We start from the raw sequence: 18642 nt of genomic DNA, 5'->3' as shown, positions 1-18642 counted from the left end.
TCACAGAAACTATTGTGAGATACTCAAGGGTATTGTACTCATAATTCTTTAAATTTTTTCTTCTTCATTTCAACATGCTTGATTTTTGATTGTATGGTATTCCTTTAATTTGAAATATTTCATGATGTTCTCCTCAACTCAGCTATGTCTCTCCTTTCTGTTTCCAAAGATATGAAATCATGAATTTTAAACAAATGGGGAAGGACTACTTTGATTATATCAATGTTGGCAGCTGGGACAATGGTGAGCTGAAAATGGACGATGATGAAATATGGTCAGAGAAAAGTAATATCATCAGATCTGTGTGCAGTGAACCCTGTGAAAAAGGCCAGATAAAGGTAAATATTTTCTTCATTTGCTTCAGTGTTGCAGTATGCACAGCCTTGAAATTTGAAAGCAAGTTTTTTCTTGACTTCTACATGGAGATAGTATTCCACACTTAAATTAAAATGTACAGACTTATGTATTTAATTCTTATTCTTATCATAATCATATAACTATTTTATTAAGCTGCCCTTTTCTTGACTCCACTGTCTGTGGACTATTGCCCATGATGCTTCCTGCAGAATAGTCAAAATACTGCAAGTCCGTAGCTTACCTTGAAGTCATTTATATTAGAGCCAGTGGAATGAGGAGATGGGCATGTTCAACCATAAAAAATATCAGGTGTGATTTCTGACAAGTCTCACTGGAGGCTCAATTTTCTCATGTGTTAAAACAGCATGACTGAAAATTGGGAAGCAGCTGCAGAGAAGGGCTGGTGGGAGCATGACCAGTCTCTGCAATACAAAATTAATCTCTTTAGCCTGAGTTTTACAGAATTTTAGGGCACGGTCACTCTGTTTAAGTCACTAATTAGTCTTTGGCAGATTAATTTAAGTGGGTTTCATCAGACTGATTGTATTTGTCTCCAGTGTAAACATAAGGAATTATGTCAGACTTATGAATAATATGCTATTCCAGATAAGGAGTCATGAAAACAGTTAAGATCAAGCTTGGTGTAGAACGACTTCTATCTCTTCATTGACAGTAAAAGACACCCAGACAGGACAGTTGGCTCTGATGAAAACACACCTTCTGCAGACACATAAATGCAGGTGTGAGTTACTCCCACGGTCGCTGAACTCAGGTTTGTTAGCCTGCTCCAGGCAGTCACACACGGGGAGGACAGAGATGGACAAACAGCTAACATCTTCAGAACTCTGTGTCTCTGAGCTCCTTTATGATCTGTTGTCACAACACAGCTGAAGGGAAGTATCTTGTGATCTTCATTAACAGTCACCTTCCACCTTCTGCCCGTGCTCCCAGGGATTCTCTCAAGACGATCCTTCGCTACGAAGCCAAGTCATCACACACTTAGATATACGCTTGAAATCTGGTGTTGGAAATGTTCTGTTTACTCCTCATTTCGTTATTGATCATAAATCTCAGAGTTTACCTGACAGTCTTTGTTGTCATGGTCTTCACAGATGATGGTGGGACCTTGACCCTACCGACGCAAACTTCTCTGTGACTGAGTTATTATGCAGGGATTTAAAACATTGAGTATAATGCTATTCAACATTCAGGTGGAGTTGGGGAATCCATCCACAGGATCTGATAAAACCCAAATACAACCCAACTCTGTATATTTGAAAGAATGTAGACATATGATTATTTAAATAAATACAGGTTCAAAGGACTGTACAGATGACAAGGGGAAAGGAAAATAATATTTGTTTTAAAGGTTATTATTTCTCTTAAAAGGGACAGATAAAATAACTTAAAGTTAAATGATACAACAAAGAATTATGCAGGAAATGAAAGATAAAAGGATGAATAAATTGCTGGCTAAGAAATTTAACTCAAAAAAGTCTGACTTTACTCTGAGTCTTGAGGAACAATTATCTTGATTTCTAGAGGAGGATACATAATCCTTCTCTGGCAGTTCTAGGTAAGAAATTATCAGTGTACCAGTGTACTGATAGATTTGTCAAATTCCAGGTATTTTACCGAAGATCTTCATTGACCAGAAAGTTACACAGAAAAGGGTAAATTAATTGTTCTTATCAAATTTTAGGTGTTTAATAATAACATCAGGTTTTTATTTTACCATTTGATTTTCTTGACTATTTTATAAAAACAAAATGATGGATTTTATAATATGCCAAGGTAATCAAAATATGTGCCTTAAAATTAGTACAAGCTTTCTAAAAATTGATTTTCCCAAATTAAAAAAAAATTCATTTTTTCAACTTTTCATTCTATTTAAAAATTAAAGAAATCCCAACATTTGATTTATTCTGGAGGAAAGATATTCTGTTTTGCAAGTAGTTCTAATCTCAATTCTTGCAGAATAAATCACTTAAGGTCTTCTAGCCTTTCCATCATTTAACTGTTTTGGAGTTTTGCTGTTTTTCTTTTCACAATCTACAATTAAAAACAAAGCAAAACAAAATCAACCAAACCACAAAAAATTTGAAGTTTTTCAAGTCCCCGTATTGACGACAAAAATTAGTTAATAGAATATATTTTTCAATGCAGCATTGCAAAGTACAATCCTATTCTTTTTTATTATGCTCCTTTACATGTTTGGTTTTTTAATTGAAATTGCAATGAAGGAATTTGCCTTTTTAAAATATACTTTCTGAATTCATCATTGCAAAAGATTAAAAAAAGTCAACCTATTTCTTATGCTATAATTGGGAGTATTTGTTTGTAAACTGTCTGGGAAGAGGAGAGAAACTGGGAATACTTTATTTCAAAAGAAAAACATATTGACAAGAAGCACAGATGTTCCCAGAGATGATAAATAAGGGTCTTTAAAAATCTGCATTTCAATCATAAGCATGCAATAACATTTGGTAGTAAATTATGAAATGAGTAATCAGGTCAGATGTTAGAATGGAGAAAGATAAGATTCTCACCTTTAAATGGTAATTAGAAATGCAGTAATTAAATAATTCTGGAAAAAGCATGTTCAGTTTGCTGTCTGGAAAAATAACTTTTTAATAAATCACTCACTATTGGATGAAAAATAAGAACCCAAAAGTCTTTGAGTAACCAGCACTTAGGGACATAGTACTGCTGACATGTTTCTCTGTATGGACCACCTTGGAGTGAATTATGTGTCTTCACTATCATGCACTGACTTCTGTAGGCACATTAACATCTATGGAGCTTTGTAAATTCTAAGAGGGAGAAAACCTCATCTTCTTTCTCACCCTGTACCTTCACTTATACTTCTCTGGGGTTGGTGGATTCTTTCTTTTGGTACCTACACAATGGGAGAACTAAGAACTTTTGTCACATTTTATATTTGAAAACATATAATGAAAAGGAATAATTAAATTTTAAAAACTCTTCGAAAAAAATACATAAAAAATTAAATTAGCAACTGAGTGAGCACAGATGTGTGTTTATGCTGCTAAAATAAATGTCAATTTTTGTCTCAGGTGATCCGTAAAGGAGAAGTGAGTTGCTGTTGGACTTGCACTCCTTGTAAAGAAAATGAATATGTCTCTGATGAATACACGTGCAAAGCCTGCCAGCTTGGCTCCTGGCCCAATGAGGAACTCACAGGTAAATGAGTTAAGGTTGTGCTTGTGTTGTCAATGAAAATGCTCATCTAAATGAGCTGAAGAAACAACTGGCAGACACAGGTGAGTATGAGGATGATTTTGGTCAGAGGGAACATGGGGATAAAGCTAGGGTTTGAACTGAAGCTGATATTTATCTCCTGAACCTAATCCAGGAGTTATTCACATAGCTCAACTCCTTTCTAAAGACCTGAACTACTAGATCCTGAAACAAAAAAATAGGTCCTGGTTTTGTATTCAGTCCTGTCCTAACCTCTAGCTGGTAATATCTTAGCCTTCCTCTACAGAAAATAAATGCTTATCTTATCAAAGAAATTATTAAGAAATATTGAATTTAGAAGTTTTATTATCCCTCTAAGCAGAGGAATAGTGCACTACCTTCTTTTTCAATCTGACCAAGTTCTGATTTAGTTTCTGTATTTACTGCTACTAAAAGCTCGAGCTCTCCAAACAGACTTTGGTTTGCATTAGTCCTTTGTTCATCAGAGTCTTCTGGAACACAGTGTTCATCCTTGGCTTAGACCTCTGTGCTCTTGCAGAATACCAGTTAGGCTTCTCTGGAGATAAATTACTTCAACATTGTATCCCACAGCCCCTCTTCTTTATGACTAAGAAACAGAATTCAATTATTCAAACGCTCAGAGCACAAACCACTTCAAAACACTGTTTGGGGATCATGTTCTCACTGTGCCAGGCTTTATATAGACAAGGGGAGAAAAGACAGGTCTGTGACTAGAAGAAGTCACAGACCTGATTTGCATATAGCTTCTACAGACGAGGGGAAGCACTTTGAGATGTGAGGGAAGACAAAGGAAAATGCAGTTTGCTGCATGAATTTATGTAAGTGGGAGAGTGTAAGGCAAGGCTTGGCCTCTAGGCAGATTTTTATTTAGAAAGTTAATCCTTTCCTGTTTAAGGACTGTTGCATTGCTGTGATAAATGAGCTTGGCTACCAAATTATTGCAGGAATATTATTTAACCATTGAACTGATGGGGTACTTTTCAGAAAATGTGAAACATTTTCCCTAAGAAAAGTTATCTTTCAACCAAGAAAACTGGACTAGCAGCAAAATGGACTTTCCAGTTCTGCTGCATCTATGCTCCTGTAGCCCTGTTCCCCCAGTTCTGCCTCCCTGGGCAACCAACAACCAGCCAGCAAAGCCTTCTTCTCTTAGGAAAAGATTTCTTGTGTCAGGAGAATGGAGGAGGGGAGAAAAGGAGAATAGGCTGCATGTTTCCCCAAAAATAGAGTATTGAGGGTGCAGTTACATTGTGGGGTACACTTCTCAGAAGCTTCCAAAGGCCACGTTGCAGGCACCAGATATTACTGCACCAGGCTGGTCAGTTCATGAAGGTCAGCTAATGCAATTGGTCAGCTCTTAAGCCTCCAGGGATTTTGTCTGAGATATTGTATATCCCAGCCCAGGCCCTTGTTCAGATGTGCACCTGAGGTTTTACCCAGCATAGATCAGCTAAAAAAGGAACTGCTGCAAGTCAATTAGGAGGGCATTTGTTCCAAGTGCCAACAGAGAAGCCAGAGAACCAGTGGTGGGAAGGAAGTGTCCACTGACTTGGTGAAGTTTCTGTAATTAGACACTAAGCACCATATGTAAGGCAAAGTGGACTGACCAGGCCTCAGGCTGACCCTCAGGCTCTGTGCTTTGAGCTGGCTCCCCAGGACATACAAATTTCCATTATTCAAGCATGGTTCACCATGTCATTGAACATTGTTCCATGTTTAATGACATGGTGTTATGGTCTCCTGGGAGGATTCACCCTCTGAAAGTCTCACTTGGCCCTCACAATGGAAAAGTAAGATGGATTGGCCTCTCAAAAGCTTCATAGGTTGAGTTTTCCACCTATAAATGACTGTTTTTAAGGAAATCAGTTGTATTTTTATTCAAGCTGATAGATTTTTGTATTACATAAGCAAACATTTTGTTATTTGCAAAACTACATTTTGTAAACCATTTGTCTGGCTTCAGACATGCATTTTATGCCTTTATGGGGACCAAAACCAATCTGTACACAAAGGAACCCTTGACATCAGTGCCAAGCAATATTTCTCAGGAGATCTAACACTTGTTCCTCAGCCAGGCACAAATTTGGCAGACCCTATTTGGAAACCAAGCCCTCTTTGCCCTCCATGAGCACAGCTGGTGGAATGTGCCCTCCTGGTAATAGGACACCCATCTCACAACTCCAGAGCTGCCTAGTCCCCACCCAGCTCCTTATCAGCATGATGGTTGTATCTTGCCTTATTTCACTTTCTATCACAAAGGGATTTTAAGACATCTATTGCCAGCCCATCTATACAAAACAATGAGTTCTATTTTTAATGATCACATTCCTAGTGCCAACTTTTGAGCTTATAAAAAACCTACCTCTCAATCTTGTTTAAAACATAGGATTTAGTAATAAATGTGCATCAAAAGTAAGGAGAAGTTGGTGTATTTTTTATTCTAGCAAGGAAATTTCCTTTGTGTTTATTAAAGTATACAGCAATCTCCTTGAAGTGTCCCTACATCTGAATCTGCAGCATACTAAGTCTCTTTGCTGGCTGATAAAGCCATTTCCTAGGAAATGTCAGCTCCACAAGGCTACACATACAAAACCTCATTAGAATAAGTCTTCCCTGCGTGATCACCTTCAGATGAGAGTCCTGTAAATTTATCAGCCACATACCTGAAATGGCTTTCAACATGGAGCTGCACCTCACTGTTTGCCAGAGATCTGACCTGGGATAAAAACTTATTTGGAATCCTTTCTTGGCTCACATAACAAAACACTGCTTACATCTTTCTTATGCTCAATGATCAGCATCAGTTTTGTGCCACTTAGTTTAATAAATAAAACACATAGTGGCAGGGATGTTACTGACAGAAAGGAAGACAGATTAATGCACTTTTTCAGCCACCTATGGAATATCAGAATTCAGATACAGCAGGGAAAAGACAGAAGGGTTGCAATATCTGTAGGAAAACAAATTTATTCTCAGAACAGAAAATGACATTGAAGAGCTGAAGTACAGAAAGGCACGGAGATTGAAGAGCTGAAGTACAGAAAGGCATGGAAAATCCAAAGGTAGTGGAAAAGGTAAGTGGGAACAAGAGTTTCTCCTGATTAAACCAGTTACTGGAAAATATCTCCACCTAGAAGTGAAGGTGAGGCAAGAAAGAGAATGTTAACTGCCCATGTTTTATTTTGTCACAAATTTTAGATAGCTTTTGCATGCAAAATTCCCCAGGGATCACTCTCCTTCTTGGACAGAAACCTAGTAAGTTGCTTCCTTTTCTTAAGATTTATATGTACTATCCCAACATGTACCAGAAGTAATCTTCTTCCTCCTGGCCTATTATCAAGTCATGCTTCCCAGTGAGCTGTAGCCCCTCTAAGTCCCCATGTTTTGTGTTGGCAGTGTCCATCCAATACAGCACCAATTTACACACTAATGTGGCCAGCATGGCTGAGCCACAGACTCAGCTACAGCAGCAGGAACTCAGTGGTTTAAGTCCAGAAGTATATGCCAGTCACTCTTCTCTTCCTCAAAACTCTTCTTTGCATTCTATTCACAGCAGGTGTAAGAGAAATAGATGCCACCCAAGTTTAGATACAGGTGGAGGAATTTTCTTAGTGCTGATGACCAACAGTAATGCTGATTTTTCAGAAGCTTTAGGAGAATCTGAGGATGGGACCTTCTGCATTCAAAAATGATGCTCTAAGAAGATCAAATAAATTTTGTTCAATGTCCCAGAGCTTTTCCAGTGTATGTAGGAGCATCTTGGTTCAGTTACCAGTAACATTTAAGCACCTTTTGAGGTGAGAAAGAAGTAATTATTCTGTCTTTCTGACATTCAAGGACAGCATACAACAATACAAAACACAAAGTTTTGTCTAGTGACTTCAGGAATGGCAATAAAATCAGATTATATTAATTTCAGTGACAATTGGATTATTTTCAGGTTGTATTGACATTTTTCTCAGTCTCTGTGTATTCCAAATATGCTGACTATTTGATTTTCTTAATTGGATTCCCATGAAAATAGGAGCTTAACTATTTACACCTCTTGAAATGTTTTCTTTGCTATTCAAGGGTGAGAGTATATATCAGAAATATTTATTTTTTCTATAGCTACAAAAATGCTTTCACCAAATAAAGTACAGTAAAGCCAGGATAACGGGGTGATTTTACTGCCCATCTGGAAGTGACAGATAAGAGACGGATTATCCAAAAAACCCTCGGATGAAAAGGACTGAAAAATGTGTGTGGTAGGGTCTGAGCCTCAGTTGTCTCATAAGACTGGATTCTGCCCCTCACTCAAGCAGAAGTTGATTCATCTCTTGCCTGAAATATTTTCAAAAGGTAACTGCTTGCTCCCATCAGGCCGCTTTCTTGTATTCCATCTTGCAAAAATGTTGCAGCCATGGGTGATTTCAGCAATTGTCTGACGCAGGTCAGAACACAATCTAGTCTGTGCTGACATTGATTTTTCTGCTGAAACATTACTAGGACCTTGCTTTTTGATCATAATTGTTAAGGCTATAATTGAGGCTGAGGGTAGGAGAACACAATTTTCATGTGGTTATTTCTAGTGTTATAAATGCACATCAGCAGAGATGTCCTGTTTTCTGCGCCCTTTATTTCTCTTTCCTTTTTATTTCTTACTCCAAAGGAAATGTAACCATTGCCATAAGTCACTTTCACTCTATTCCTCTTGGAAAAGGTGTATGTGGATGAGTTAAGGGTTCAGGTGGCAATATTACGACCAGGATCTCATTTTCTGCTCCCCTGGTTCTGGGTTTGCACACTTTGCTTTCCCCAATTGCTTGTTCCAGATAGAGTGTGAACTTCAGCTTCCAGTCCAGCATGAGCCACACAGCACTTCTGGCTCAAGCGAGCTCATGCAATATTGCTGAGCTCAACAAGCAGCACTTGGAGTCTCCCTGGCTGGATGAAGAGGAACTCGCCAACAAAGCCAGAAGGATCCACTTGTAATTGTGCCTTATGTTATGGAAAGTTTGCATTTGGAACAAAACATTTAAAACACACAGAGCCAGCACTTTCTAGTGAAGCTTAAATCAAACCAGTAGAGCTAGCATAAGGACAGACCTGATTGTTGTAATTCATCAGTTGTTCCCATCATTCTGCATGCTTGTGTAATTAAGGAACAATTTCCCATATGGTCGCAAAGTAACTTTAATGTACTATTTCAAGATTCATGGCTTTACCTCTTACTGCAATGCACAGCTAAATCCACATATTCCAGTTACTGGGGACTCAAGCCCCTGAGCTGCAGGTGCTCCAGCTTTCATGGTTTAAGATGACCAGCCCCAAATCCTGTCCTGCAGAGGTGGCAGGATACACACATGCCCAGTCAGCAGCTGCCTCTGTTCCCCATGCAAAGCCACCTTTGCTGATAGTTTCAGTAATGGGTGTCAGTCTGGGTGCTGCAGCTGCTTTTGTAACAAGTTCAAAAGGTCCCACCAGAGTAGGGCAAATGATTGGTGACTACAGTAATTTACCATAGCACCAGAGCAAAGTTCTGACATGTTAATGTCCTCTCTCCATTCAGATGGTCCCGATTCCATGTGAAGGTCAGGGACCTTATATGACCCCCTGGACTCTGGAGAGTGTAATCCTCTGTTTGGATAATGTTGGGGTTGAAAAAAAAAAACCAAATTATAAAAGTTACCCCATCAGCTTTATGCAAATTTTTATTCTGATGCTGACGTTTTTGCATCTCAGCTTATCATATATGTGGAAGCCTAAATAACTAATCAAGAGATCCCTCTCCCATCTTTTGGGATTATAACAAGAGAAAAATTTAGAAGAATTGATATAAAATATTTAATTTCATAACATAAATAGACTTTGAATAATAAGTGCTAAATACCATATGAAGACACATTCATTATTAAAATGTGGTTACATTGTTGTTTGCATTTCAGCCTTGAAATTTGGACTTCTGATAATCTTGGCAGGATGTTTGAAAAATCACCAAGGAAACTAAATCTATTTTAACAGGTCAAACTTGCTGACCAGGATGCCAAATCCAACTAAAAACATTTAGAACTTACTAAACTAGCAGCAATTTTCTGCCAGTTTTATTCTCCATGCAAAGGTTCAGTGAGCTTTAGCTCATGATGTTAACTCAAGAGAAGTTATTGAATTAACTTCACTTTTCAGTCTCAATCCTATTCACAATCCCTATCCTGTCAACTTTACCTTTGAAAATAGTTTAGTTCTGTATTTTATATTGGTTACCAAGGAGGGGATTTCTCAGTGCTAAGCTAATACAGTTTTATAGATGCTGAAGGCATCTTCTAATTGTCAAGGTTGTAATAACAAATTAAAACCATGCTAAGAATAAAATCCACAGAAAATATCGTCTATAATATGATGCTTTATATCTGTAAACTCTTCTCCCAGATGAACTAATTTTAATGTAATATGAAAGATCAGAAATAAGGGAGAAATTTGCCTCTACAGAAAGAGGACAGTATACTAATAGACCTACCAATCGACCTACGGCAGCAGTCAGGCCGTCAAGAGCATTTCCTCTCCTTGTTCGTGGCAAAATTTGGTCTATGCATGAAGTAGCTAGTGGCTTTTCCAAAATATCAGAAACTATTTTTTTCTCAGAAGATCATTAGACATCCTTATGGATATTTTCTTGGTAATTTTTGGGAGTCCTTCAAGAAAACCTTTCCCTAGCATGGTAAATGGAATTCTGATTTTTTTCTATCTGCTCTTCTTGTTGTTCACATGTGTATCTGGTGTCTTGCTCCACACTGCCTATCTTTCTGTCCAGTAGGGCACAATTACAGTTTTATGCTAATTTTACTGGACCTCCAGGCACCCTTGAGCACAGAACAACTTGACACCTGCTCCAAAGTGGACTGGGTCCAAACAGCCTTTCCACAAGCCACAGACCACCTTAGTGCCTCAGCATGCTAAGGTACACAGGACAAGACTGGGCACCACAGGACAAGACTACTGGCTTTGTTCTACTTGTTTCTGAGCCAGCTAAGAGAGAAAATTTTCCAGGTGCTTGGAGATGTTGACAAAGTGTAAGAGATAGGCTGTGGGGCATTGTCATGGCCATTGACAAGAATGAGTTCTTTTTGTGGTACCATTTTTCAGCTTTTGTCTTGGTATGGCCCAGGTCATCAATCTAACACGAACACTCGCAGTGCTGTTTCCCCATCTTTCTTTTACTTGATCTAGTTGTCCTTCTCTGAAAAGTGCCATTGTCAGAAACCATTACCTGCAAAATTATTTTATGAAAACTTCACCAATCATTGTTTCATGAAGATGATCCAGTCTTTAAATCTTAATTGAGGAATAAATCATTGCCAAGTTTAGCAATCTCCTTGTAAAGTATACTCAGTGATGGGAAAAATATGACAAGTTTTCAACTCTTTTCTCAGGTATTTCATCAAGAGAATGTAAAAAGGAGTAATAAAACAAGGAAGGCATGAAATAGTCTGAAACTAATGAGAAACATTTGGTTATGATTCACCTCTGCAACAAAGTTAGAAATGAGGCAAAAATTTAGCCCCTATATCATTGTCTGCATGCAAAGGCCAGCTGCCAGATAAAGACCTTTTCTCTTCAAATCTCCTGTCAAGAATATGTAGCAGTGTTAGAAGCTGGAAACTATTTGTTTCCATGAAATATTAGTTAAATCTTGCTAAAATCAAAAAGAGATTTAGAGGTCACTGATTTATAAAACTTCCTGGGGAAAAACCCACAGTGGGATATCTGCACACAAAAGAGGATTCCTTCTTGTTTTCACCCTTTTCCCCTACTCTCACTTGTGTAAAATGCTGATTTTATGATGTGATTACTGTGCTACTTTAAACTTGAAAAAGTCAGAAAGTAATATGTTGCATTTACATTGCTGTACAATTATATTTCCTGAGCCTCGTACCTTCTCTCGATGGTTTTCCCATGGCAGATCTTCCCAGCAGTGGTGTTGCTGCTTCTCGGTCAGGGCTCCTCTCCCCAGGCTCTCCCTGACCACCCCGCCCCCTTTTATCTCGGTTACCTGCATGGGCTACAGCTGCTGCCCAATCAAGGACATCACAGCTGCAGCCCATTTACAATAACCAGAACCAGGGCGGGGTCACTAATACAATAGAGAGATCTTCAACTGCCATACATACAATACATAAGTTAACTCAGGCCCCCAGATACACATTCACTCAGCCCCCTACATTTCCCCCTTTACTTTTACTTACTTTACAATTACAATATGTATATCTGTCCCAGCTCCCAGGCTGCCACAGCTCGCAGCTGTCTTTTCTTCTGTTCCAGCTCTCAGGCTGCCAGCTCTCAGCTGTCCTATCTTCTGTTCCAGCTCTCAGGCTGCCACAGCTCGCAGCTGTCTAGTCCCAGCTCTCTGGCTGCTACAGCTCATACATAGAATATATACATATCCCCCTTTTTTTTTTCTTTTTTTTTTTCTTCTTTTTTTTTTTTTTTTTTCTTTTTTCTTTTTTTTTTCCTTTTTTCTTTTTTTTTTACTTTTTTTTTTTTTTTTTTTTTTTTTTTTTCTCTTTACTTCTAGCAACTTTATAACTACAATACACATATTTATTTTAGCTCTCAAGCTGCTACAGCTCGCAGCTGTCTTTAAACACACACACAAATCCCTAGATGTTCTATATTTTAGAGTCCCAGCTCTCAGCTGTCCTGAATACATACTTTACAGTCCCAGCTCTCGGCTGTCCTTTCTTCTGGAGTCTCAGCTCTCGGCTGTCCTATCTTCTGTCCCAGCTCTCTGCTGTCCTATCTTCTGTCCCAGCTCTCTGCTGTCCTATCTTCTGTCCCAGCTCTCTGGCTGCCACAGCTCGCAGCTGTCCTATCTTCTGTCCCAGCTCTCTGGCTGCCACAGCTTGCAGCTGTCCGGGGGATTCCATACCTTCTTTCCTTGGCTGCATGTTCGAATCACGTCGGGGTCACCAGAATGTTGCATTTACATTGTTGCATAATTATATTTCCTGAGCCTCGTACCTTCTCTCGATGGTTTTCCCATGGCAGATCTTCCCAGCAGTGGTGTTGCTGCTTCTCGGTCAGGGCTCCTCTCCCCAGGCTCTCCCTGACCACCCCGCCCCCTTTTATCTCGGTTACCTGCATGGGCTACAGCTGCTGCCCAATCAAGGACATCACAGCTGCAGCCCATTTACAATAACCAGAACCAGGGCGGGGTCACTAATACAATAGAGAGATCTTCAACTGCCATACATACAATACATAAGTTAACTCAGGCCCCCAGATACACATTCACTCAGCCCCCTACATTTCCCCCTTTACTTTTACTTACTTTACAATTACAATATGTATATCTGTCCCAGCTCCCAGGCTGCCACAGCTCGCAGCTGTCTTTTCTTCTGTTCCAGCTCTCAGGCTGCCAGCTCTCAGCTGTCCTATCTTCTGTTCCAGCTCTCAGGCTGCCACAGCTCGCAGCTGTCTAGTCCCAGCTCTCTGGCTGCTACAGCTCATACATAGAATATATACATATCCCCCTTTTTTTTTTCTTTTTTTTTTTCTTCTTTTTTTTTTTTTTTCTTTTTTCTTTTTTTTTTCCTTTTTTCTTTTTTTTTACTTTTTTTTTTTTTTTTTTTTTTTTTTTTCTCTTTACTTCTAGCAACTTTATAACTACAATACACATATTTATTTTAGCTCTCAAGCTGCTACAGCTCGCAGCTGTCTTTAAACACACACACAAATCCCTAGATGTTCTATATTTTAGAGTCCCAGCTCTCAGCTGTCCTGAATACATACTTTACAGTCCCAGCTCTCGGCTGTCCTTTCTTCTGGAGTCTCAGCTCTCGGCTGTCCTTTCTTCTGTCCCAGCTCTCTGGCTGCCACAGCTCGCAGCTGTCCTATCTTCTGTCCCAGCTCTCAGCTGCCCTTTCTTCTGGAGTCCCAGCTCTCTGCTGTCCTATCTTCTGTCCCAGCTCTCTGCTGTCCTATCTTCTGGAGTCCCAGCTCTCTGGCTGCCACAGCTCGCAGCTGTCCGGGGGATTCCATACCTTCTTTCGATGTTCGGCTGCACGTTCTTTATCACGTCGGGGTCACCAGAATGTTGTATTCATATTGTTGTACAATTATATTTCCTGAGCCTCGTACCTTCTCTCGATGGTTTTCCCATGGCAGATCTTCCCAGCAGTGGTGTTGCTGCTTCTCGGTCAGGGCTCCTCTCCCCAGGCTCTCCCTGACCACCCCGCCCCCTTTTATCTCGGTTACCTGCATGGGCTACAGCTGCTGCCCAATCAAGGACATCACAGCTGCAGCCCATTTACAATAACCAGAACCAGGGCGGGGTCACTAATACAATAGAGAGATCTTCAACTGCCATACATACAATACATAAGTTAACTCAGGCCCCCAGATACACATTCACTCAGCCCCCTACATTTCCCCCTTTACTTTTACTTACTTTACAATTACAATATGTATATCTGTCCCAGCTCCCAGGCTGCCACAGCTCGCAGCTGTCTTTTCTTCTGTTCCAGCTCTCAGGCTGCCAGCTCTCAGCTGTCCTATCTTCTGTTCCAGCTCTCAGGCTGCCACAGCTCGCAGCTGTCTAGTCCCAGCTCTCTGGCTGCTACAGCTCATACATAGAATATATACAGTAATATGTCTCCCTCACACTGAATACTAAATAAGAAAACTCTTTAAAACCAGCAAGAGTTAAAAAGGTATTATCAACCACTGCAGTGAAATTGTTTCATGAAAATTTAATGTCTTTCAAATGTTTAGATGTGGTAATAATTTTATTAATGCAAGAGAAAGCTTTTCACATCAAAGCAGGCAAGTATGGGTAGGAAATTAATCTGTATTCAGTAAGGAGCCCAACTGTCTTACACTAAAGTGACTGCAAATTTGTATACTTTAATGCACTAATGTCAAGACTCATTGACCCCACTCCTTCTGAGTTTTCCACTCTCTTCAAGAACACAGAAGTATCTGCCTTGTACTTTTGCCACCTGATTGAAGGTATTATATCTTCAAAAATATTATTTCTGTAGACATAGAGAATGCGAAGATACTTGGAGAAGAAAGGAGTGAGGCCTAATATCTAACCATACTGTTTCATGACTTTTGCCACTAAGAATGTCAGTCGCAGATTTGGAAAACTCTAGACCCAACATAAAACACGGGAAAAGGCATACAATAGATTTCCCATGTAGAAATTCCCAAATTATAGTCATGATATCTACATTTACTCCTGCTCATCAACTCATTGAGATGCCAGGTTGCCTAATTAATTGAAATTTCTTGGCATCCAAATATCCAGCAGACATTAACTACTCTCACTGCAGAAAATACAAATGTGAGCACCTGGCACTCCATCTTCACAGGCTGAAGTGCCTTGTCACAAGTCACAAGTCAGAATGACACTTCCCTACATGACCTAACCAGAAGACAGCAACATGATTACAAAATCCACAATATTTTGAAGTAATTTAGATTTTGCAACCAAGCTTAACACATGTATAGGAGAAATAAGAGCTTTTAGTTACATTTTCTCCATTCCATCATCCCCTCCCTGCTGTCCTGCCCTGGCTGGCAATGCCACTGTTTTCAGGAAGTTACACTCCAGAACATCAAGATCCTCCCCTTTGTTATTACTGGGTCCAGCTGAGAGGGAGCTCGTTTTCCCCATAGAAACCCTCACAGTTCTGTGCTTTGCAGTGGTAGCTAGAGACATGTTGATAACACAGCAGTCATTTTTTCAGGTGTCTCTCCAACATTCCTCCCTCACCAGTATGCTGGGTATGAGCAAGGTCTTGTGAGGGGGCACAGCCGGAACAGCTGACCCAAACTGACCAAAAGGATATCCCATACCATACGATGTCTGCTCAGCAATAAAACCTTAGAGAAAGGTGTGGGTGTGTGCATTTTTCATTATGACATTTTTGTTCTGGAGAAACTGCTACATTTCCTGAAGCCCTGCTTCGCAGGAATTGCCTGTATATCACCTGCTGATGTGAAGTAAAGAAAAATCTTTTGCTGATAGTCACTGGTATAATATACTCTGGTGCCACAGGACACAGAACCCATCTGCATCTTGCATGAAAGTCATGAAAACAAGCAAGGTCAAAGGACCTGAACAGGAGATTCAGATTTTTGGAAATAAAATGCAAGGATGGATGCTTATGGCTGTAGTCAGCAACAAAACAACTATGTCTGCCCAGAAATCCTGGAAGACATCATAGACTGGCCAGAATGCAAAAATATCTATCCAGCCTTGACAGTGCATACACAAAGGAATGAAGAAGAAGGGATGCCAGCAACAAGTTTTCTGTCAGTTTTTTACTCCTGTCTATTGATCTGTTCACTGTAGAATTAAAAGCCTTTATGACTTGCTGTGTCCAAGATGCATAGAATGATTTACTAAAACCAATGCAAAATTGAAAACTAAGTGTCCTTAAATGGGTTGTACTGCTAATTCAGCTTTTTTGCTAATTTGTTAACTTCAATTTTATTTCACAAGTTAGATTAGGTTTTAATTTTTCAGAAATTTCAGAAGGATAATTGTCAGAAAAAGAAGTGAGTACAGTGTGCCATTCCAAATTACCTATTACTTAGGAGTCCAATTCTAGAAAATTTTTGTTAGAAAAAAGGTAGCAAATCTGAGAAACTTTCTCTTTTTTTTGACAGTCAGAATTTGCAAGATTCTCTCCACAATCATTAAGCAAATACCAATATCCTTCATGGTGTACAGTACCATTATTAGGATTGACATCTAGTCCTTTATGTGCAAATAGCATGCAGAAAATTCTGAAGCACTTTATACTGAGGTAGTGCAACTTGCTGCAGAAATTTGTTCACAAATTCCTATATTTCATAGAATTTAAAGGGCAAATTTGCACTGTAAGAGGTGTCTTATCTTAATCAGCCTGGTCATGTTCTATTCCAGATAAAGTGTACTACTGAAAAAAGCTGTCATTGAAATGTACTTATTGTGCCATTATATTGACATTATTTTAACACAATCTGAGCCTACACTACACACAATGGCAGCTTCCTGAAAAACAAAAAAGAAGATAAATACCAGGAAAAGCTCTAACTATCATTAAAGAATCATACATCTACATATTTCAGTTTACCTTTCTCTTTTTCTTTTTCTGCAGGTTGTGACCTCATCCCAGTCCAGTATCTCAGATGGGGCGATCCCGAACCAATTGCAGCCGTTGTTTTTGCATGCCTGGGTCTGTTGGCCACGCTGTTTGTTACAATCGTGTTCATAATGTACCGTGATACTCCAGTGGTCAAATCATCCAGCCGAGAACTTTGCTACATCATTCTGGCCGGCATCTGCCTGGGTTACTTGTGCACTTTCTGTCTAATTGCAAAACCTCAGCAGATTTACTGTTATCTTCAGCGAATCGGCATTGGCCTCTCGCCGGCTATGAGCTATTCTGCTCTAGTAACTAAAACCAACCGCATCGCAAGAATCCTGGCTGGAAGCAAGAAGAAAATCTGTACAAAGAAACCTAGGTTCATGAGTGCCTGCGCCCAGCTGGTTATTGCATTCATCTTGATATGTATACAGTTAGGCATCATAGTTGCCCTCTTTATAATGGAGCCACCAGACATAATGCATGATTACCCAAGTATCCGAGAGGTCTACCTGATTTGTAACACCACCAACTTGGGTGTTGTGACTCCCCTTGGATATAATGGGTTATTAATTTTGAGCTGCACCTTTTATGCATTTAAGACAAGAAATGTCCCAGCTAATTTCAACGAAGCAAAATATATTGCCTTCACCATGTATACCACCTGCATCATTTGGCTGGCTTTTGTGCCAATATATTTTGGAAGCAACTACAAGATAATCACCATGTGTTTCTCAGTGAGTCTGAGTGCCACGGTGGCCCTTGGCTGCATGTTTGTGCCCAAGGTGTACATCATCCTCGCCAAGCCCGAGAGGAACGTGCGCAGCGCGTTCACCACGTCGACGGTGGTCCGCATGCACGTAGGGGATGGAAAGTCCTCTTCAGCTGCCAGCCGCTCCAGCAGCCTGGTGAACCTGTGGAAAAGAAGGGGATCATCTGGGGAAACACTTAGGTAAAGTTTTCCAATGTGGGAGTGTGGGGAAGCAATTGTCGTCTTCTGAGAGTTGCTAATAGTGGAAGGACAAAGGGAGGTGTGCTAATTTCCTTTGCCTCTCCACTGGGAGTGGAGTGAGTCCTCTGTCCCACATCTGCAAGTTTTGGGTTTGACTTAGTTAAAATGCTGTGCAAAAACTGTTGACAAAGCAATCGGAAAACAAAGTTGGAAATGCTGGGTGTGACAATTGTGTATGAATCTAGGGAGAAAAAAAAGATTGTGGGAGTAAAAAAACCCAAGAGAAGAAATACACCTCATTGCCTTGTCCTGAATAGACCCATTTATTATCTCTTTCCCTTAAATGGACATCATAGTGTCTGTATTTTGCCTCTAGTGACAGCAGTAAGGCAACAGGGCTGCTGCTAGAGCTCCATAATCGAGGTGGAGTGTTAAACACCAGAGTCATCATGAGCAGCCACTCTAAGGGATCTGAGGATTTGTTCTGTATGGCTCTTCTGTTACACCTTTTATCTCCTTTTCCCTTAATTTTCCTTTCTTATGCTATCTCTTCCTAATTTATTTCTATATGTCCTCACCTATCTTCTCTTCTTTACCTTTCTCTGTAAATATCTTCCTGATGCTGACGAATTCAGCTGCTCACAGGCCCCGCTCTGTCTACCTTCCCTGCCATTGAACAGATACTCCCTTATATTTCTTTGTTTCTTACTAATATATTATTTGAATTCAGCTATCATGAAGACAACTTTATGTTCAATGTATAAATATTAAGTGAACACTAAAAAGAAAGGAGAGCTCTGGAGTGGAAACTGCCCTGCTCCATAAACAGAACCTGTACTGTGCACCTTGCCCAGTAGTTGGTTTTCATCCTTTGATCCTTTCACTTTTGGTATGGATGATATGAGAATGATTTAGGTTATTTAACTGCTGGCATTAACAAAAAAATCTGTTGACTGCAAAGAAGCAATTTTGTCA

At 39.8% G+C, this 18642-nt stretch overlaps 1 protein-coding gene across 3 annotated transcripts in view; it reads left to right on the top strand.

Moving 5' to 3' along the window:
* The window catches only part of GRM5 (glutamate metabotropic receptor 5), a 245144-nt gene that overhangs the window by 197903 nt on the left and 28599 nt on the right, over nt 1-18642 (top strand). For all 3 annotated transcript variants that reach the window (XM_063148826.1, XM_063148827.1, XM_063148825.1), the window contains 3 exons: nt 170-338; nt 3435-3561; nt 16728-17667. In XM_063148826.1, the coding sequence (XP_063004896.1) occupies nt 170-338; nt 3435-3561; nt 16728-17667 (1236 nt within the window). The remainder of the gene's footprint in view (nt 1-169; nt 339-3434; nt 3562-16727; nt 17668-18642) is intronic.

Source organism: Melospiza melodia, chromosome 2 (assembly GCF_035770615.1).
Source record: "Melospiza melodia melodia isolate bMelMel2 chromosome 2, bMelMel2.pri, whole genome shotgun sequence".
Classification (NCBI taxonomy): Eukaryota; Metazoa; Chordata; class Aves; order Passeriformes; family Passerellidae; genus Melospiza; species Melospiza melodia.
The sequence above is the reverse complement of the archived record's forward strand: the minus strand, read 5'-3'. Positions and strand labels throughout refer to the sequence as shown.